At 48.4% G+C, this 22,140-nt stretch overlaps 1 protein-coding gene across 2 annotated transcripts in view; it reads right to left on the reverse strand.

Moving 5' to 3' along the window:
- Positions 1-1,327: 1,327 nt before the first annotated feature.
- LOC137423077 (serine/threonine-protein kinase Sgk2) overlaps positions 1,328-22,140 on the reverse strand; it is a 66,409-nt gene continuing 45,596 nt past the window's right edge. Inside the window, exons 14-15 of one of the 2 annotated variants that reach the window (XR_013622893.1) lie at positions 1,624-2,413; positions 1,328-1,513 (exon numbers count right to left, since the gene is read on the reverse strand). Coding sequence is in view for 1 of the 2 variants with exons in the window: in XM_068109869.2 (XP_067965970.1) it covers positions 2,255-2,413 (159 nt within the window). In the remaining variant the exon portion in view is untranslated. Of the gene's footprint in view, positions 2,414-22,140 lie in introns of both variants that reach the window. The other variant, XM_068109869.2, reaches the window with a different exon arrangement.

The following is a 22,140-nucleotide window of genomic DNA, read 5'->3' on the forward strand; positions in this document are numbered from 1 at the left end:
GAGACTTCTGCAATAAATAGTGTGAATGGAGTATGTATCCACTGTATGTCTTGAAATATATGTTTCATCCAAAAGGAGGTTGTTTATTATTTACCTACTAGTATAAAAGCTTGTCAAAAATGACAGGTTGGAACTGCTTATTCGACGGTGCAGCCTCGTGAGAGTACCAACGTCTGAAGCCTCGGCCTAGTGTCATGTGTGCTTATATCTTCTTTATTTACGGATGTAAATGAACACTTGTTTTACTCTGTTTGCGTTGCACATCACGTGCAGCGAATTTCACCTCCCTGCACCTTGCAATTATTATTATTATTATTATTATTATTATTATTATTATCATTATTTAAAAAAAAAAAACGCTTCTGTACACCGCCCTTGAGGCTTGGTTTGCAAGCCACCATCTACAATTCCAATAGAATAGACATGTTTACTCTTTTATGGAAGAATGTTTTCAGAGTTTGTTTATCAAAAACAGACCGCGGTGAACACACATTCGTGCTAAAAGATTGGTCTTTAAAATATACCCTTATGAAGGGGGGCAGGCCTCTGTACAAACACACAATCTGACATTGTGTTTTATATGGGAGATGATTCCCTGGCACAAGTGAACAAAATAATCAGAGTTATTTATACATAGTGTGGATATACACAAATTGATGAGGTCGTTTTCTGGAAAAAAAACAAAAAAACAAAAACTCTGGTTTGTTGACAGACTTGTTAAAGGCTTGCAATAGATGACATCCCTAATATTTCAGATAGGCATGCAGCAGCATATTCCTTCTCTTCAGACTGAGAGAATCACTTGCTGGTAAACAACAACAACACAACATGCATTTTAAGGCCATTTTCCCTGCTAGAGCAGGAGTTAGCAGGGATTCGTTTTACCTAGCTGGTAAAACACTTGGAATATTTCTTTCAATCCTTACAAGACACTCTCATTCTGGAGAACACTCCCATCTACTTTCTTAACAATCCACTTGATGAAGTGCAGCCTTTCAAACACTGTCAGCCATGACCTTTCTTGGACACTTTTAAGTTGGTCTCCAAAGCCAGTCACCGAGTGAGCATCCTCCGTCGTGCAAAGTCTGGCCTTTGCACATTTGAACTCTTATCCACCGACAAAGCTTTCATCGGCACCATTTCACCTACACCCACCATTCCCACCTTCCGTTACACCTGGAGAAAGCAGGCATGGTCAAAGTTGCCTATACTTCTGAAGCGACGTGTGGCGAGGCGGGCGGAGCGTGCCGATGCACGCTAGTAATAATACTCATTAATAAACAAGGGCACACTGTTTAGCGAAGGGATGGAAAGAAGGGAGTCAAAGTCAACACCAAAACCAAAACTTTACAAAAAGCAAAGTACCTTTGAGTATATTCTACAACAGTTATTTCCACTTCCTGATGATGAAATTGCAAACAGCAGGGAAGGGAGTCAAAGTCAACACCAAAACGAAAACTTTACAAAAAGCAAAGGACTTGTAAGTATATTCTACAACAGTTATTTCCACTTCCTGATGATGAAATTGCAAACAGCAGGGAAGGGAGTCAAAGTCAAAACCAAAACGAAAACTTTACAAAAAGCAAAGGACTTGTGAGTAAATTCTACAACAGTTATTTCCACTTCCTGATGATGAAATTGCAAACAGCAGGGAAGGGAGTCAAAGTCAAAACCAAAACGAAAACTTTACAAAAAGCAAAGGACTTGTGAGTAAATTCTACAACAGTTATTTCCACTTCCTGATGATGAAATTGCAAACAGCAGGGAAGGGAGTCAAAGTCAAAACCAAAACGAAAACTTTACAAAAAGCATAGTACTTGTGAGTAAATTCTACAACAGTTATTTCCACTTCCTGATGGTGAAATTGCAAACAGCAAAACATGATACAGAGGTAAACTACATTAAGTTTACAATAATGAGATAGTACAACAAATCACCTTTAGCTGGTCTCTAACTCATGTGGTGTTTACGTGATAATTCCCAACATGCCAGTACTGAATCCTGCAATAGTTGACATTATTCTTCCTGATGCAACTGTGTTGAACTCGTTTAAAATAGTCAGGGGAAATTATTCCGCCTTAAATTAATTACATTCTTGGCACAAAAAGGTAAAACAATGCATCTATATTTGAGGAATTTGTGAGGACTGGAAATTCCTTGGTGTGGAAGGGGTTAAATTTAGTGGACCTCATGTTATGAGCAGAAAGATGACGCTGAGCTTTCCGCGACGACATCGGGGGGTTTAAATAGGATGCTAGAAAAAAGAAGGGACATAGGAGAAACCCAGGAATGCTTTATTGGCCTCTTCAACGCTGGCTGTGACGTCACAGTGTTCCGGAGAGCGACCCACGGAGTTCGGGACAGGCTCTCTTGTAAATTCGGGATCAAAGTGGCTCAGGTCTGAAGGCCCCTTCTGTAAAATCAAAAGCAAAACCATGAGTATCATATTCATACCACATTTTGATGATCACGTTGGGGGATACTTCTAAAAAAATATATGCAATTGCTTACTTGTATTTAAGTAAGGAAGGAGGGACTTCACTCATATTTAAGGAATTTCGCTCTTATTAGCCACTCAGCCTGAGACGGGGTTTTGCAAACACGCACGTGTGTGTGTCTGGCTGTCCTATAACTTTTTTTACCATTTGAAATTTTATCATCAAATTTTCAACAAATATTTATTAAAAGAATATGGATAAAATAATAAAAATTGAGTCAAAATGTGAAAGGGCAAAGTCATAGTGACTATAAATAGCCCTTATTAGCCCAGTCAAGCACGAGCTACTTCTTTTTTAATTTTTTTACGGCGTAGCCCATAGGGAAAAGCCGTCTAGAACAGTATTTGTCTTTCCGTATGTCCGTATGTATGTCCCCTTAAACCCATACCAATCAGAGCTGAAGATCTGGTCACACGAAAGGGTTGATGTGATTTCATTACGGCGGTACAGTGGCTGACTTCACACACCGCCATTTTGATTCCAATTTAGTTCAGGCCGAACATATTGTCGAACCTGTCATATATCACAATCGTTATGCTCTACCTTTATGTATTTCATTCAGTGTGAAACACAAACAAACTGATTGTTAAAATGACCATGAAATATCGAAAGCATAGACGTGACAGATCTTCCAACAACACAGTACGTACAGACCTTAGGCTTCATGCCTCACCTTCAGGCCGCTTCGGACAAATTAAGCCCAGGTTTCCTTCGGACAAAACAGTAGTATCGTTTTCCTAATAATAATAATAATAATAATACGACTACAACTAATAATAATATCGTAAATATAACCATAACACTTTAATTCCATTGTCGTGAATGCAAAGTTAATGGATTGAAGCGGTGTATGGTTCATGAATCAATGATAAGCAGTGTACTGTACAAATAACCGTGAAAATAAGGAATTAGCCTAGGTTTTTTGATAGTACGAGTAATATCATTTTCGAAATCATGATAATGTAACGTTAATCTGGTTGCAGTTTTGTTGTTTTTACAAATAAAGGTTAATTTCTCCTCATAGTTTAGTTACACCTCGACACGTAGCCTCACGATAGTTCAGTTATTTCATAGTAAATGTAAGAGTAGTCCTTTTCCTATGTTAGTTTTGCGTTGAGTAGAATAATGAGAGTTAGGTCTCCTTCCAATGCTTTATGCTACCTCGATGCTTTGAGTTTTGGCGCAAAATACCATGAGGCCGGCCTGACAAGTCGATCCAGGCCAAAGGAAGGCGGGGCAGGAGAAGTGGGAGTGACCGGTAAGCACGAGCCGCCAATCAGGGCTCGGGGGGAGTGGCTTAGCACTGCAGCAAAAGGCGTGGTTTGGAACATTTGAGGCAGGCAAGGGCGTGGCAATATAACCGTGTGCCCGAAGCCCCCACCTCAGTTATGGGGGGAGAGGCGCTCGTTGAGTTATGAGGAGGACATGCGCTGAGTTACGAGCTTGAGTTATTGGTTCGAAGCGCTTTACAAGATATGAGAAGGGAGAGGCGCTGGGCAAGTTCTGAGAGTGCGCGGTGTTGAATTGAGTTACAAGTTGGGTTCACGGTTGAGCTTGAGTCAGATCCTCCATTGAGTTACGAGAGTGAAAGCGCGGAGTTGTATTAATCGCGCTGTGATGGACCGGCGTGCCGGGCGAGAGACATGCATATCTTCCTGCCTGCCTTTGTTCGAGATATGCGCCACGAGGATCCTTCCGCCTACATGCCTGTCTTCGCCGGGGAACGTGCGGTGACCGCCAGAGGGCCACGCCGGGTGAGCTGTTCCTGAACGACCAAGCCGGCACGTTCAGCGCATGAACATTTCCTTCCTTCATCCCCCTGTGAGTGTGAATGGGCCCATTGCCTGGGCGATAAGTTAAGACTGTGTAAGATCTGCCCTGTGTCTCTGTTCTTCTACCGATCATTGTAAATAATAATTAAACGTGTTATTTCTTTGATTCGACTGTCTCGTCCCTTCCATCATTGACTGAGAGTGGTACGAATTATATCGCTCTAATCGGGTTCCAATACAAAGGTAATAGCATGGACCACGTGGTGCGCCATCCGCTCGGGTGCACTCAAATTACGCGTGGTTCATGCGAGCCTTGATCCCCGCTTCCGCGGCGGCGCGGGTACTTAGGTACGTGCGAACATTGTCCCGAAACCCTGTCCCGCGTCCGACCAGAAGTGGCGACTCAAGTCTCGCGGTTGTGACGACCCAAGGAGATCAAGGGGCTTAATCTCCCCTTGGTAAGGTAGAGGGTCTCGGCAAAACCATAACATTTGGCGTCCGGGAGTGGGATTGGACCTGGAGTGCGCTTCACGCACTCAAAATTACGAGCGAACGAAATTTAGTTGTTAAATCCAAAATTGTATTCGTACCATGGCTGGCCAAGGCGGTCGAATGCCGGTGGGGGTAGATGAAGAGGAGGAATGGATAACCCAGGACCTGCAGGAGAGACAGTTGGTGGTGGAGGAAGCCGAAGAGGGGGCGGTAGCTGGCGAAGAAAATGGCGGCGCCTCGCACGTGGCGGCGAGAGCTGAGCCGCGGCGTCAATGGATATGGGCCTATTTATGACACACATGATGGCCTTTATAGTCAAGATGGAGGATAAATTGAAAGAAATGGGGGACGAAGCAAGGTGTAACAAGGGCGAATTGAAAGAAACAATGAATGCCCAAAAGGACGATATGAAGGCTCAGGGTGAGCGATTGGAAAAACAAATGAAAGAAATGGGGGACAAATCCACCCGGGAATTGGAAAAAATGATGGCAGCGTCAAAGAGGGACATGAAAAAGGCAGGGGAGGACATAAGGTGCGGGTTGAGCGAGGAAGTCGCAATGGGGCGTGACGAGATGAAGCGATGTGAGGAACGCGGGGGGAGCGAGCTTGGGCAGAGCACAGCCAAATTGACCATGGATATGGAAGTCACGACGCGAGAGGAAATTGTAGAAGAGCCGACGGTCGCCGAATTGGACAAAGAAATTTTATGGGCGCCGGCGGTCATTGAAGAAATAAGTGTTGATGAGAGTGTTGAAGAAATAATTGAAATTGAAGAAACAATTGGGGCGGAAGAGATGGTAGAATCGGAGAACAAATCACGGGAGAAGGTAATGGAATGCACACAAAGTCTGTATTCACACCGTGATGCCGTGCTTGCTAAACCCAATAAAGGTTTACAGGTGCTGGCGGAAAAGCCAGGGAAGGAGGACCCCGAGGTGAGTGGGAAATATGGCGCAAATGTGTTTGGCGCGAACGGGTTTTTGGCGCGCTTGGGAGGGAGACGAAACCCGGGCGGTCGCGCAGAAGATCCATTGTGTGGTGTACGAGGGCGACTGGTGCGCGGTACGAGAGAGAGTGTGCGCCGAAGCGTGAGCAAGAAAAGTGTACGCCAGGGTATGCGATGATTGGGTGTGTAACAGGAGAGTGCACACCCGAGGGTGTTACGGAGTGTGTAACGGGAGAGTGTGTTACAGAGAGTGTGCAGGAGTGCACACCAGATCGTCTTGCAGAGTGTGTGCAGGAGTGCACACCCGGGGGTGTTACAGAGTGTGTAATGAAAGTCTGTGCCAGAGTGTGCATGAGGGTGTGCGATAATGAAGTATGTGAACGACGTGAGTGCGCCTAGGTGTGCGGGTACGAGTACGGAGTGTGAGGGAGAATGCACACCAGAGAATGTGGAAGGAGAGTGTGCAGTAACGGAGTGTATGGAAGGCGTGGGGATGCCTGGGTGTGCGAGTGCGGAGTGGGTCGTGAGGTGTGAGGACGCGGCTCAAGCATCGACACTGACGGGGGTAGCGTTTAGCGGGATGTGTAGCGTACGCGAGCCCCCGGTGAGTTGTGTGCAGTAGGGACCGGCGGGGATTGGTGCCGTGGCGGTTTCACAAGGACCGACGTGCAGGATTCGTGCCGGCCCCCACACTGTATGGTTGGTGCCGTGCCGTGGCGGCAAAGGCAATCGGCGAGGTTCAAGGGGAGGTAGGAGATTTCAGAGGCGCACACCTTGGCGGATGCTGTGCTCCAACCGGGGCCGTTTGGGCCATCGTGCATGGGACCACGAGGCCCCGCTCCGGGATGGGACCATGCACCTCGGCCCGTCCATACCTCCCCCTTTGGATCGAAAATGCTGGACGGATACCACATACAGGCGACTAACCACCCACATGGATCGCTCGGCCCTACGAGGCCGAGCCATGACAATGTACATCCACTTGGAGAGGTTCGTAGAGTGTAGCGGACGGATGAGAGTGGTGTACCCTACGTGTAGGAATGGTAATTTCACCATTCCTCCCACACAGGGCCCATGAGCATTAGTTTAGGGGGATGGCAGTGATAGGCACATAGGGGTGCCAGCAATGATTACCTCCATGGGGCACCGAAGCAAGCCGAGTGAGGGCTAGGATAATGTTAGGGATCGAGCAGACTGAAGAGACAAGATTTAAGTAGTGACACTGTACTGTAGTGGGGACGTAGGTAGCTTAGATGGTTGATAATGACAAGGGAGTGCATAATGTAAAGGGACGATGGGAAATCACGGGTTTTAGAGGAACTAGTCAGATAGATGATGCTGTGTGGGTGAGGAATTGTGTGTTGAGACAAATTGAATTGTGTTGAGGTGTATGGAAAGTAGTAGTGTGAATTGACTTCCATGGTATGCAGGACGGATGGCGTGTGATACAAAAGGTGTGCGAGAAAATTGGGGTGCGAGATAAAAGGTGTGGAATGCTTGGTGGGAATAAAAGGTGTGGAATGCATGGTGCGAAGGAGTGAATGGGGTGGGGGGAGGTGGAAACCATTCGCGAAAGCCTGGGGGGTAGTGTAAAGCCAGGTAGAGGGCGTAGGCAAAATTTGTATGGATATTGACACCTGTGGTGCGGGCAGTAGCAAGTAGTGTTTTGTTGGGTGCATGAGTATGTGGAATGGCTGGGCGTGTGGCTTAATTGGTGCATATGGTTATTGGGGCACTCCGCCACTGGTAGTTTGTCGGCCAGGTGAGGCCGCAGGTAAGCTCTGGGAGCCAGTTAACGTAGTTGTGAGTGGGTTCCGAGGATCCCAGGAGAGGACCTGGGTTGCCCGATGCCAAGGTGGGCACAGAGAGGGTAAGTGCCAGGAAGGGCCTTCCCCAGTTAGGGTAGTTGTGAGTTCTTGAGTGGGGCCAGAGGATTCCAGGAGAGGACCCGGGTTGCCCAATGCCAAGGTGGGCATCAGGGGGTAAAGTGCCAGGAGGGGCCTTCCCCAGTTAGGTAGTCGCAGGAGCAGGTAAGCTCGGGTGGTGACTTCAGTGGCGGAGGTGCGCAGGGAGGTAGACCTGCTGAAAGTGCCACACAACCCAGCCCCGAAATTGTGCAAGGGCACAATATGAAAATTCGTTGGGAGTGAGACCTAAATTGTGGAGTGCACCAGGTGGGCAATGGGAATTCAGGTTCTTAGAACCACATAGTTTAAAGGGGCCAATTGGCAGGGTACGACCCTGGGTAGTTTAAATGAGTAAATGTCATTAGTGTAGTTAGGAGATGAGAAATCCCTTCGCACCATCCACAGCCAATTACCAAAGAGGATGAAGCTCCACACCGAGGCTTTGTGAACTGTTTGAGTTGTAAGACGCATCATGACGTAATGAGACGTTGTGTTTGTTCCATTCCTTCCTTCCTGGGAGGGATTGGGAGACGAATTTGGAGTAGAGGGGGATATGGGAGACAAGACGTAGTGACGAATTGTAAATACAAGGAGGGCTAGGGTAGTGTAAGCCGACGGTGGGGGGTACGGACGATAGGGACGAGCCTGCTCTGCTCGCTCTACCGCACCCCTCGCGCTGCATTACCTTGTGTTTTTGTGTGCCGTTGCGTCCTTTCCGCTATGCTGGTCGTGCTTTGTCTCTCCCCCCCACCCCAGGTCCATTTTGGATGTGGAACGGTGCAGCACCATCGACCTGTGCAGCATCCCTGCTGCACCTTGCTACATATGTGCAGCCGAACAGCGAAGAATCATTTTGTTGTAACTTTGCTGCACCTGTGCAGCACTTTGCTGCCCCAAACCCTTTGCTGCACCTTACACAATATGGACCACCAGCTTTGTGGCCTTGCACCTCTGCTGTGCAGCACCTTGCTGCAAAATCATCTTGCATCTTCGGACCACTTGTTTTGAGTGGCATTAATGTCACACAGTCGGACCACATGAGGTTGGCCCTGCCTGGCAGTGAAAGGAAATAAAAGCATTTTTTTTGTGCATTTTTATTATGGTGTGCTAGGGATGAGAAGATGTGTAAGTTTAGGTAGCCCTGAAGATCAAAAATGGCCTGTATGCCGGTCTGGGGGCTAGCCTGTTTGATATATGCACACAGAAGAAGCAAGAAGCAAGATGCAAGAAGCAAGCAGCAAGTGTTATGATGTTTGAGTGTGTGTTTTGTTTTGCTGTGCTTTCTCTCCCCTCAAATCTTCTCTTCCAAAAAGTACAGGTCCTGGGTCATAGAATTGTAAATAAAAGTAAGTTTCTGTGCTTGTAAATATAAAAATGCTGCCCACCCGCTATGTGTTTAGTTTGACGAATTCCGGATATTCGGTTAATTGTGGGTGTGAATTTGATAGGTAGCTACTCAACGCAATAGGAGGGACATATCGAGTGTTTTAAAACTGTCGCATACACGGGTTAGCGTAAATGTTAGGGGGAACCACACCTATATGTCACATGTAAAAGTAAAGTTAATTTTGCATGTCATTCTCTAACCGGTCGTTTCAGTTGTGGGTTTGACTGGGCACGGGTCTGACGAGGGAGGGGGGTAGTGTTGCAGTTTTGTGTTTTTACAAATAAAGGTTAATTTCCCCTCATAGTTTAGTTACACTACAACACGTAGCCTCGCGATAGTTCAGTTATTTCATAGTAAATGTAAGAGTAGTCCTTTTCCTATGTTACTTTTGCATTGAGTAGAATAATGAGAGTTAGGTCTCCTTCCAATGCTTTATGCCGCCTCGATGCTTTGAGTTTTGGTGCAAAATACCACGAGGCCAGCCTGACAAGTCGATCCAGGCCAAAGGAAGGTGGGGCAGGAGAAGTGGGAGTGACCGGTAAGCACGAGCTGCCAATCAGGGCTTGGGGGGGGGGGTGGCTTAGCACTGTGGCAAAAGGTGTGGTTTGGAACATTCGAGGCAGGCCAGGGCGTGGCAATATAACCCTGTGCCAGAAGCGCTGAGTTACGAGCTTGAGTTATCGGTTCGAAGCGCTGTACAAGATATGAGAAGGGAGAGGTGCTGGACAAGTTCTGAGAGTGCACGGTGTTGAATTGAGTTACAAGTTGGGTTTGCGGTTGAGCTTGAGTCAGATCCTCCATTGAGTTACGTGAGTGAAAGCAAGGAGTTGTATTAATCGCGCTGTGAAGGACCGCTGTGCCGGGCGAGAGACGCGCATATCTTCCTGCCTGCCTTTGTTCGAGATACGCGCCGCGAGGATCCTTCCCGCCTGCATGCCTGTCTTCACCGGGGAACGTGCGGTGACTGCCAGAGGGCCACGCCGGTGAGCTGTTCCTGAACGACCAAACCGGCGCGTTCAGTGCATGAACATTTCCTTCCTTCATCCCCCTGTGAGTGTGAACGGGCCCATTGTCTGGGTGATAAGTTAAGACTGTATAAGATCTGCCCCGTGTCTTTGTTCTTCTACCGATCATTGTAAATAATAATTAAATGTGTTATTTCTTTGATTCAACCATCTTGTCCCTTCCATCATTGACTGAGCTGGTACGAATTATATTACTCTAATCGGGTTCCAATACAAAGGTAATAGCACGGACCACGTGGTGTGCCATCTGCTCGGGTGCACTCAAATTACGCGTGGTTCGTGCGAGACTTTATCCCCGCTTCCGCGGCGGCACGGGTACTTAGGTACGTGCGAACATTGTCCCGAAACCCTGTCCCGCGTCTGACCGGAAGTGGCGACTCAAGTCTCGCGGTTGCGTCGACCCAAGGAGAACAAGGGGCTTAATTCCCCTTGGTAAGGTAGAGGGTCTCGGCAAAACCGTAACAATATTATAGTAAATGGAATCGTGACACTATTCCCTTCGTAATGACTGCAAAGTTACTGGAGGTTAAAATAGATCATCTTCCGTACGGTACGGTATATTAAAGTAGTGGCAGTTTTGTGCCCGTACGTCACGCTATGTCATTATGTCTACTAGCAACGGTACCCGCCCTACGGGCGGGGCTTCAATTGGGACGCCCAAATGAAAAGGTAAAATATCAGAAATTGAAGGCTTTTTTATTTTAAACGATTCATATAAACATCCATTAAATCATATCACACGCAAATCATCAAAATCTAAACAGTATCTTACTATAATTCACCAAATGTCCCACATTCCACAAATCCACACAATCACGTGTATGGATGTTATGTGTGTGTGCCGTGCAAGTGCCGTGTGTGTGGATGCTACGCACGGGTGGGAGGCCAGAAGCAAACAGGCAATGCAGATACGGTGAATGCTAAAGCATGAAACCAATAAATTCCACATTCCTGTAGCACCTTCAATCGCACGTCAGACATGGACAGCAAGTTCGTGAAGGACTTCCATGAAAAACGTACCCGTTCGCAAACAAACGGGTATGTTCACATATAGAAACATCGATCGTGGGTCCGTGAGGAATCTGCATATGGCGATCCGCGAAGTTCACGTTCAGAAAGTAGAAACCATCACGGCATGTCGTCATTCACTTGAACTCGATATCCGCTTTCATCCGCAGCTCAATGGAATACTGTTCTCCCCTATGGGCTGGTGCTCCTGCCTCACACCTGGCTCGGCTTCACGCTGTTGAATCCAAAGCTTTCAGAATCATTGGAATCTCCCGCGATGAAGCTATCTCTGAGGGCTTTTCACTCACTCACCGCAGGCAGGTAGGTGGTCTTTCTGTCTTCTACCGACTCCTCTCTGGCCTTGCTCCCCCAGCTCTCTCTGTGCTCTGTCCCCCAAATATTCCTACAGGTCGCACAAGATCTGCCAGCCACCCTCTGATGGTTAAACTGCCGAAATATCGGCTCTCTGCTCACCTTCACTCTTTCATTCCTCTTTTCTCCCGCCTCTGGAACAAACTCCCATACTCACTTCAATCACACTCCTCCCTCCAGGTCTTCAAAACAGCTGTTCACCACCATCTCTTATCTTCCCCCATCCAAAACCTTGATCTTTTCTACCCCCACTAATTCACCCCAGATCCACCTTGTTTGAAATTCCAACTTCTTTCCTGGAAGTCTTGGCAGTGTCCATATGTTTTATACCTCTCCCACCCCCCCCCCCCTTCCCATGCCTTCCCCCCAAAGCCCTCTCCCTCCCACAGTTCTCTCGATGTCTCCATGTCTCTCGGTCCCTGCTCTCAAATGTTGCGTTTGTGTCCTTCCCCCTCTCTCCCCATCTTGTCTACCGCTCCCGATGTTATTTGTTTTGTGTGTCTGTTTGTCTTTCTGTGTGATTAATGTTCGCTCTTTCACGAGCCTCGATCTTGTATACAAAAAAAAAAAAAAAAAAAAAAAAAAAAAAAAATGTCTTTTTTCATTCCAAACAACATAACTCCAATTATTCACAAAATAAACTTTTAACAACATTGTTAATGTTTCCTTCATTGTAAAAACTTCCAAGTCAACAGTTAACAGGATTTTGAGCAGATAGCTGTTACGGCCTTGGCAAGATCGATGGAGACAGCGATCTGTTAGCGATCGATGGAGATGGAGATCGACGGATTTAACATCCGTTAAATCATATCACATGCAAATCATCAAAATCTAAACAGTATCTTACTATAATTCACCAAATGTCCCACAGTGATCGATACACTATGATCGTGATGATCGTGGTCGTGAATCGTGATCGATAATCGTTTTCACAATCGCGATGTCGTATGTACTCCCGATACGTGTTTCCTTCAGTTGAAATGGGTTAGAATTCTCTCAATCAGGGATTCAACCCGTGTCCTTATAAAAGGTCTTTGTCCGGGGTCACCGAGTCCGATCGAGTCTGTGCAGCGATCAGTGCAGCCGTTTGTGCAGCACCCGGGGAAACAACATCGTCACAATGAGAACAATGGACGTTATGTGAACGCTAATGTTATGTGGGAGTCCAAACCTGAGAATACTGGAGACCAAAGCTGAAATTGGGAAAACTAAATTGCCTATTTTACTCCTGGAGATCCCAGGATTACCCACCCAAAATATCGTTTCGATCGGTTCAGCAGTTTTTACGGTACCTTCGAACAGACAGACGGACATTTGGTGAATTATAGTAAGATGATGTCATTACGGGGTACGATGGCGTACGACGGCTGACTCCACCGACCAATGTTTAATTTGTATGCCGTACAGGCCGAACATATCGTCGAAGTGGTCGAACCTGTCATGTGTTTTTACATATTGACGGCTGTACGTTGCAGTGAGTAGAGTAGGAGATCCACTCGATCTGCGCATCTTTGCCAACCAGAGTGAAATATAGATAAGGAGAGGAACTGCACATGTTGCAGGCCGACTAACCCGCAACGTTGTTTATAGTGAGATCATATAAACCAGATCGAGAGTGAAAGTTGGAGGGTTAATAACTCCCAAGAAAATGTTGCATTAAAATTTTTTTTTTAATGAACTAAAAAAACTTTGGACGGACTAAAATACTTTAAATGCACCTTTTATAGTTCACTAATATATACATTACAACAAACATAGGCTATATGTAAAAATTGAATTACCAGGGGTAGGCTATATGTCATATTTCACAAATTCTATATGTAATATGCTATATCGATATGTATATGTAAAAATAGAATCGCCACCCAGGCCATACTATTCTCTTCAACTAAGCCCTATAACAACCAAACTATTTCATGTTTTGTGGATTTGTTTGCCGAGAGCCACCAAACGATTGTATGTTTTGTGGATTTGTTTGCCTAGAGCAACCAAACTCTTTCATGTTTTATGGATTTGTTTGTCTACAGCAATGGTTCCCAACCTGTGGTACGCGTACCACTAGTGGTACGCGAGGGGCTTCCAGGTGGTTCGCGACTCAACCTTTAAAAAAAATGATTTGGCCTGATAATTTTTTTATTTCTGATTTCTGATATATTTCATGATTTCCGATGTGCTGTGAGCAAAGTTATGCCCCGCATCGACCAGCTGGTGGAGAAGAAACAGATGCAGCCCTCGCATTAAATTGAAATAAGCCTGATATCTTATCGAATTGAGTTTTTCTGGAACCAGGTGGTACGTGGATTGAGTTTTTCTGGAACCAGGTGGTACGCGGCGACGGTACGAGACCTCCAAGTGGTACTCGATCAGAAAACGGTTGGGAAACAGTGGTCTACAGCAACCAAACTATTTCATGTTTTGTGGATTTGTTTGCCTGGAGCCACCAAACGATTGTATGTTTTGTGGATTTGTTTGCCTAGAGCAACCAAACACTTTCATATTTTATGGATTTGTTTGTCTAGCACTCTAGAGCAACCAAACGATTACATGTTTTGTGGATTTGTTTGCCTAGAGCCACCAAACTATTGCATGTTTTGTGGATTTGTTTGCCGAGAGCAACCAAACGATTGCATGTTTTGTGGATTTGTTTGTCTTGAGCAACCAAACTATTACATGTTTTGTGGATTTGTTTGCCTAGAGCCACCAAACTATTGCATGTTTTGTGGATTTGTTTGTCTAGAGCAACCAAACTATTACATGTTTTGTGGATTTGTTTACCAAACGATTGCCTGTTTTGTGGATTTGTTTGCCAAGAGCAACCAAACGATTGCATGTTTTGTGGATTTGTTTGTCTAGAGCAACCAAACTATTACATGTTTTGTGGATTTGTTTGCCTAGAGCTACCAAACTATTGCCTGTTTTGTGGATTTGTTTGTCTTGAGCAACCAAACTATTACATGTTTTGTGGATTTGTTTGCCTAGAGCCACCAAACTATTGCATGTTTTGTGGATTTGTTTGTCTAGAGCAACCAAACTATTACATGTTTTGTGGATTTGTTTGCCTAGAGCCACCAAACTATTGCATGTTTTGTGGATTTGTTTGTCTAGAGCCACCAAACTATTGCATGTTTTGTGGATTTGTTTGTCTAGAGCAACCAAACTATTACATGTTTTGTGGATTTGTTTGCCTAGAGCCACCAAACTATTGCATGTTTTGTGGATTTGTTTGTCTAGAGCAACCAAACTATTACATGTTTTGTGGATTTGTTTACCAAACGATTGCCTGTTTTGTGGATTTGTTTGCCAAGAGCAACCAAACGATTGCATGTTTTGTGGATTTGTTTGTCTAGAGCAACCAAACTATTACATGTTTTGTGGATTTGTTTGCCTAGAGCCACCAAACTATTGCATGTTTTGTGGATTTGTTTGCCGAGAGCAACCAAACTCTTTCATGTTTCGTGGATTTGTTTGCCTATAGCAAACAAAACTATTTCATGTTTTGTGGAATTGTTTGCCTAGAGCAACCACTTTCATGTTTTTTGGATTTGTTTGCTGAGAGCAACCAAACTATTCATGTTTTGTGGATTTGTTTGCCTAGAACAACCCAACTATTCATGGTTTGTGGATTTGTTTGCCTAGAGCAACCAAACTATTTTAGGTTTTATGGATTGTTTGTCTAGAGCAACGCAACGTTTTCATGTTTTCTGGATTTGTTTGCTTAGAGCAACCAAACTATTTTATGTTTTGTGGAATTGTTTGCCTAGAGCAACCAAACTATTTCATGTTTTGTGGATTTGTTTGCTTAGAGCAACCATACTATTTCATGTTTTGTAGTTTTGTTTGCCTATATGACCCAGTAAAAAGTGTGCATGATGTTTTAAGTTGCTATGCATTTTATCTAGGGTCGCAAATTTTATCTAGGTCTAGGATTCATCAAATTTTATCTACGGTCGCAAAATTCCCCACTCTCCCAGATTCATTCTTTTGCCTGTTATATTTTTTGCTTACTTTGCATGTCACTTTGACCATCATAACTTGTACGTTTCCATGTGTATGTGCATCGTAACCCGAGAATCAGCGAAGTCATTCACTTTGTCTTTTACATATCACTCTTAACTTCTCACAAAGAACTTCCCCAAGGAATTATCCTTTTCCTACTTTTGTTGTGCACTTTCCACTCATTTTCATGTGTACACGTTCCCTAAACTTTCCCCAGCTAACAACCTTCTGACCTCTGTTCTTAACCTCCCCCCTTTTCTTCATTTGCACCACAACCACCACAGGCCTGTGTTGGGTGGTAACATGCTCTCCCACCACTGCCTTACAATCTTAACCCTCCACAACTGTCACTTCCTTACTACAAACAAATCCAGTTCTGTTCTGTGCTGTCCACTCCTATGGGTAATCTTGCAGCTTTCCCGCTTTTGAAAGAATAACCCAGCTATAGCCATCCCATTATTCGCCACCAGCTCCACCAGCTCTCTACCCTCTCTATTCCTCGTTCCCCCAACCAAATTTACCAATATATTCCTCTTTAATTTACCAATATCAAACCGACTCCACTACTCCCACATACGCATTAATGTCCCCCGCCATGCACAGCATCACCTCCAGCTCAACCCTTATAAAGTCCAGTCTTGTCACATCTTGTTAGAATTGTGACATTGCCTTTATGTGCAGAGTGTTGATTCGTCTCCTTTTTCCCTTTTTTCAAATAGAGCTAATGTAACCATGGGTGATACAAGCAATTACACCATTTTACAACGGATTATTGTCAGTGTCTGGGGTCACGAAGTCTACAAACAGGAGATTGTTGCACAGCAGCAATACACATCATAAAAGTTGCACATAATAAGAATGTTGCACAGCAGCACTACAAAACCATTGATGACCTTAAACAAGCAGTGAGACTTCCTTTTAATCATATCACTCCACAAATGTTCTGGAAAATATCCCACAGAATATGACACAAAATTATTCTCTGAAATGACAATGATGGAGCACAAACAGATTGAATGCACACTTAATGCTTGTGCCATATGCTGTAAAATGTGTAATGAAGGAAAAGAGCACTGCAAATTTATGTGGTATAACTTGTAGAACCCTTCAGTGTTATTCCCTAATATGATAAAAGGTAATGGCACAATTTTTACAAGGGGTGACAAGACATTGTGGCCATCCTGTAGACTTCGAAGCACCCATACAGAGGAATATGGCTCCAACATTTGCCTCGATGTATATCGTAGTACACCAAACAAAAGGCAAGCAGAACTCTATGAAAGTGGACAAAAATGTCTTACGAAGATTAATAACTGCTTACAGAGCAGAGTGCACAGTCCACCGAGACAAATGTTACAGCACGTGAGCTGATGCCAGTACCACTGTCGCTAGCAAAAACCGATGGAAGCCTACACACTGTCAATAAATCACTGCTAGCCAAAGTGCAAACCATTTATGTCACCACCCAGACAACAGTGGCTTTAAGTGGGACAACCCGCTTAGTCATTGATGGCCAAGCATTGATGATGGCTCTGGGAAAGTCAACCGACAAAATGCCATTTGGTGAATATGCAGAAACATTTGCCAAAACGGTATACAACATGGGAGAAGCATATGACGGGATTGATGTTGCATTTGATAGATATTGGAAAGGCTCCATCAAAGCGGGCACAAGAGCGAAACGCAAAACGGCTTACAACCTGCGAGACGCCGTATAGAAAGTCGCACAGTACCGCTACCAGCCAACTGGTCAAACTTTATAGCACTGGAGGAAAATAAAGAAAATATTGCGCTGTTTCTAATGGATCATCTTATTTTTAATACTGCCATACAAATAGAATTGTTGTTGTCTCTGGAGGATTTTCAGAAACTACAACGGTGAAGACTTCTGACCTGGAGCTTGATGTAACAGCACTTGAAGCAGATCACGAGGTGACTGATACCCATCTTGCACTCCACTGCCTTCATGCCAATGCGGACCCGACAGTCATGTCAGTGCGTGGCACTGATGTAGTGGTGCTATTGCTGGCCTATTATGACAAAATGCCATTTTCATATTTGTGGATGAAATCTGTCACTGCCAAAACCCCCAATTTATTCCAGAGCACAATGTTTGAAAGCACCCTCAAGTTGATGCAACACTTGGCTTTTATTCCCAGGGTGTGACAGTGTGTCTCAATTCTTTGGTCACAGCAAGTGGACTGCTTGGCCAGTGTTCAAGGAATACCATGACCCGATGGACAGTCTCAGCAAAGGTGAAATTATTGATGACATCGTCAAATCATCCAAGGTTTTCATCTGCAAAGTACATGGAGTACCAGATGTAGACAGTTGTGATGATGCACGAGCCAAGTTATTCTGCAATTGGCTGTCTCAAGAAGCTCTACCTCCAGAATCTGATGCAGTGTGATAACACATTATGCGTGTGCACTACCAAGCAAGTATCTGGAACTAATCCCATTCTCTTCCTCCATGTCTTCCATGTGTTACATTCATGGGCTGGACTCACAAAGATGAAAAGGTGGTGCTGTGGCGGACACAAAAGCCCACTGGCGTGGTGACATCATTCCGCGCACCAAGTGGGCGGTGGCCACGCACCAGGGGTAGGCGTGGCCTCATGATATACACCGGGCGCCCAGCCCGGAGCGGTACAGTGTTACCGTGTGCTCTTACAATAAAGACATGTATATGTTACCGCTTGTCCGCTTCCTCCTTGCTCACAAGCAGCGCGCGTAACGCCGCGCTTTACTGGTGACCCTCGACGTTGGATTTGCCGTAGCGATCCTTCCGAACACGACGCCATTGCAATGGCCAACGACAAGGCAATGGCGATTAAACTTCCCGAATTTTGGGAGGCCCAGGCCGAAGTCTGGTTCGTTCAAGCCGAAGCCCAATTTCAGCTTCGGCGCCTCACCAACGACGACCTGCGCTACTGCCATGTCGTCGCCTCCCTCGGGCCCGGCACGGCCGCTCGAGTTGTGTCCGTCCTTCGCCACCCACCGGACGGCCACAAGTACGAGGCACTCAAGCGGCTACTCCTAGCCACGTTCGGCCTCACGGATGACGCACGGGCCGACCGCCTCCTGGATCTCCCCGAGCTCGGTGAGACGCGCCCGTCGGTCCGAATGGACCATATGCTGTCACTGTTGGGCGACGAAGCCCCCGGTTCGCTATTCCGGGCGCTTTTCCGGCGCCGACTTCCAGCGCAGGTTCGCCTCGCGTTGGCCGGGACCGAGCTAACGGAACCTCGAGCATTGGCAGCCCAGGCGGACAGGTACTTCGCCGCTTCGGACACGCGGGCGAGCGTCGGCGTGGCCGTCACGGCCCTCGACGCTGATGTTCAGCAGCATGTTCCACAGCATCAGCTTCTACAGCACGCTGATGTTCAGCAGGACGCTGATGTTCAGCAGCGCGCTGATGTTCAGCAGCGCGCTGATGTTCAGCAGCGCGCTGATGTTCAGCAGCGCGCTGATGTTCAGCAGCACGCTGATGTTCAGCAGCATGCTGATACGCACCTCGTGAACGCCGCCACGCCCCGCCCACCGCCGCGGCGAAAACCGCCACCGCGGGCGTGGGGAAACCCGCCAACTCCACCGGCCTGGCGGAGCCAGCCGCGCTCCTCCAGCTCCACCACCTGGTGCTGGTTCCACGCCAAGTTCGGCCACGAAGCTCGGCGGTGTCATCCGCCGTGCTCCTTCAACGGGTCGGGAAACGCCCGGGCCGGCGCTCAATAGTGGCGATGAGCGCCGGCCATTCGAACAGCCTGCTGTTCATAACGGACACCTTCTCCAGGCGCCGTTACCTGTGCGACACGGGAGCGCAGGTGAGTGTCATTCCCGCCGGCACGTCAGACAAGCACGCCGCGGGTGGGGGCCCCGCGCTGCTTGCCGCGAACGGGACGCCCATCCGTACGTACGGAAAACGCTGCCTCTCTCTGTGGTTTGGAGGGCAGGTTTTCCGATGGACGTTCGTCACCGCCGACGTGCCCATGGCACTGCTTGGCGCGGACTTCCTGTGCACTAATGGGCTCCTGGTCGACGTCAAGCGCAGACGGCTTGTCCAGGCCGAGACGTTCAGCTCGCTCGCTTGTGCGTTGGCCAGCTCAACGAGCGGCTTGCCAAGCGGCTTGCCGAACGATTCGGTTCCGGCCACGTTGGTCTGTACGCTTCCGGCAGCGGACGCATTCACCCGCCTCCTCGCCGGCTTCCCGGCCCTCACACGGCCCACCTTCTCGGCGGGGGCCGTCAAGCACGGGGTGGCCCATCACATCCCCACCGTCGGGCCACCGGTCTACGCCCGGGCACGCCGCCTCGAGCCGACGAAGCTGGCGGATTGCCTTTCCCGGGCCGTTGCCCACGCAGTCCACCTCAGCATCGACTATGCCCGGATGGCAGCGGACCAGGCCGCTGACCCCGACGTCCAGGCCTTGCGGACCGCCGTCACGGGCCTCCGCGTCACCGAGGTGCCGTTCGACGGCGCGGGCGCGGCCCTCTTGTGCGACGTCTCTCTCGGGCGTCCTCGCCCCATCGTGCCCGCGGGCTGGCAGCGCCAGGTGTTTGACGCCATCCACGGCCTGTCCCACCCGGGCGCGAGGGCCTCCCAAAGGCTGATCGCCGACAAGTTCGTCTGGCATGGCCTCCGGAAGGCCGTCCGCGGCTGGGCCAGGACGTGCCTCGCGTGCCAGCGCGCCAAGGTGCACCGGCACACCCAGGCCCCGTTGGCCCCGTTCACGGTGCCGGAACGCCGGTTTGACCACGTCCACGTGGACCTGGTGGGACCTCTGCCCCCCTCGCGGGGTTTCACCTACGTCCTCACCATGGTGGACCGCACCACCCGGTGGCCGGAGGCCGTGCCCTTGGCGTCGACAACGGCGGCCGATGTCGCGCAGGCTTTCATCGCCACCTGGGTCGTCCGGTTCGGCGCCCCCTCAGACATCTCATCCGACCGCGGCCCCCAGTTCACCTCGGAGCTCTGGGGGGGCGGTTGCGCAGGGGCTCGGGGTCCGGCTGCACCGAACCACGGCCTACCACCCCCAGGCTAACGGCCTGTGTGAGCGATTTCACCGCTCATTGAAGGCCGCGCTCCGGGCCACCCTCCGCGACGGCGGCTGGGTCGACAGGCTCCCCTGGGTCCTGCTGGGCCTCCGGACGGCGCCCAAGGAGGACCTGCGCGCATCCGCGGCGGAATTGGTCTTCGGGCAACCGCTGCGGGTGCCGGGCGAGTTCCTCCCCGACTCCACGGCACCATGGTCCGCGGCACAGCAGCGCTCCGCTCTGCAAGAGACCGCCCAGAGGTTCGCCCCGGTGCCAACGGCATGCCACGGGCACCCACCGACGCACGTCGCCCCGGAGCTTCGCACGGCGGAGTACGTCTTCGTCCGCCACGATGCCCATCGGACACCACTGCGGCCCCCGTACGATGGGCCTTTCCGCGTGCTGGAGACCGGGGCGAAGCACTTCACCCTGGACATCGGCGGTACTCCTGACCGCGTTTCGGTAGACCGCCTCAAGCCGGCCCACCTCGATGTGGACCATCCACCGCCAGTGGCCCGACCCCCACGTCGGGGCCGCCCTCCTGCGGGCGGACCCCCGGCACCGCCCAGCCCCGCCGCCACGCCGCCCCCCGGTCCTGCACCCATCCCAGGGGCAGCCAGGGGCATCCCACCTGGCATCCCTGCACCCCGGACGCCGCCGATCGCCAGGGGGCGCTTCGGCCGGGTCATTCGTCTGCCCCGCAAACTGGCCCTCCAGGTGCGCGGGAATTCTGGGGGGGCGCGTGTGGCGGACACAAAAGCCCACTGGCGTGGTGACATCATTCCGCGCACCAAGTGGGCGGTGGCCACGCACCAGGGGTAGGCGTGGCCTCATGATATACACCGGGCGCCCAGCCCGGAGCGGTACAGTGTTACAGTGTGCTCTTACAATAAAGACATGTATATATTACCGCTTGTCCGCTTCCTCCTTGCTCACAAGCAGCGCGCGTAACGCCGCGCTTTAGTGCCATACTTACTCTCCCTCCCTCTGATTCCAAAAGCATGTTCGGAGATCGTGTCATGTGGATGCGTATGCGTTGCAGCTGCAGAAGACTGAGATTTCCATGTTCCAAAGGTTTCAGATGTCATAACCAAGACAGAGTATGTCAGAACATTTTGTAGAACTGATATTATACAAAATTCATCTGAAATTCAATACCAGTCTTCACGGGACTTCTGTCATATAGCATTGCTTTATACTTATTAGTCCCCTACCGGTGTACACCGGAGGGGACTATAGGTTTGCACGCCGTCCCTCCGTCTGTCCGTCTGTCCGTCCGTCAGTCCATCAGTCCGTCACGCAAAGAACAGTTTTCCGGACTTTTTTTCTAAACTCTTAATGCAAATCATCTCAAACTTGGCACATGGTTTCCTCATGATAGGTTACAGATCAAGTTCGAACTTCATGACGTTTCGATCATTTTTGACAAAGTTATGGCACTTTGACCTTTGGGAATTCTGATAATTCTGATGATCCTTAACTCAGTGCCATTTTAAGTCTTAATTTCCTTTTTAAAAATTTTTCTCTGCAATAATAGGACAGGTTGAGATCAAATTTTCACCGTAGGGGGGACTCGGTCTGTAGAATATTTTAATGGTCATTATGACGTCACAGGTCACGTGGTTCGGCCGCCATATTGTTTTTCGTGAAAACACGAAAACCCCATTTTCTCTGAAACGGCTGAACAGATCGAGGCCAAACTTT

The sequence above is a fragment of the Myxine glutinosa genome, chromosome 3 (genome assembly GCF_964187855.1).
Source record: "Myxine glutinosa chromosome 3, kmMyxGlut1.1, whole genome shotgun sequence".
Taxonomy (NCBI): Eukaryota; Metazoa; Chordata; class Myxini; order Myxiniformes; family Myxinidae; genus Myxine; species Myxine glutinosa.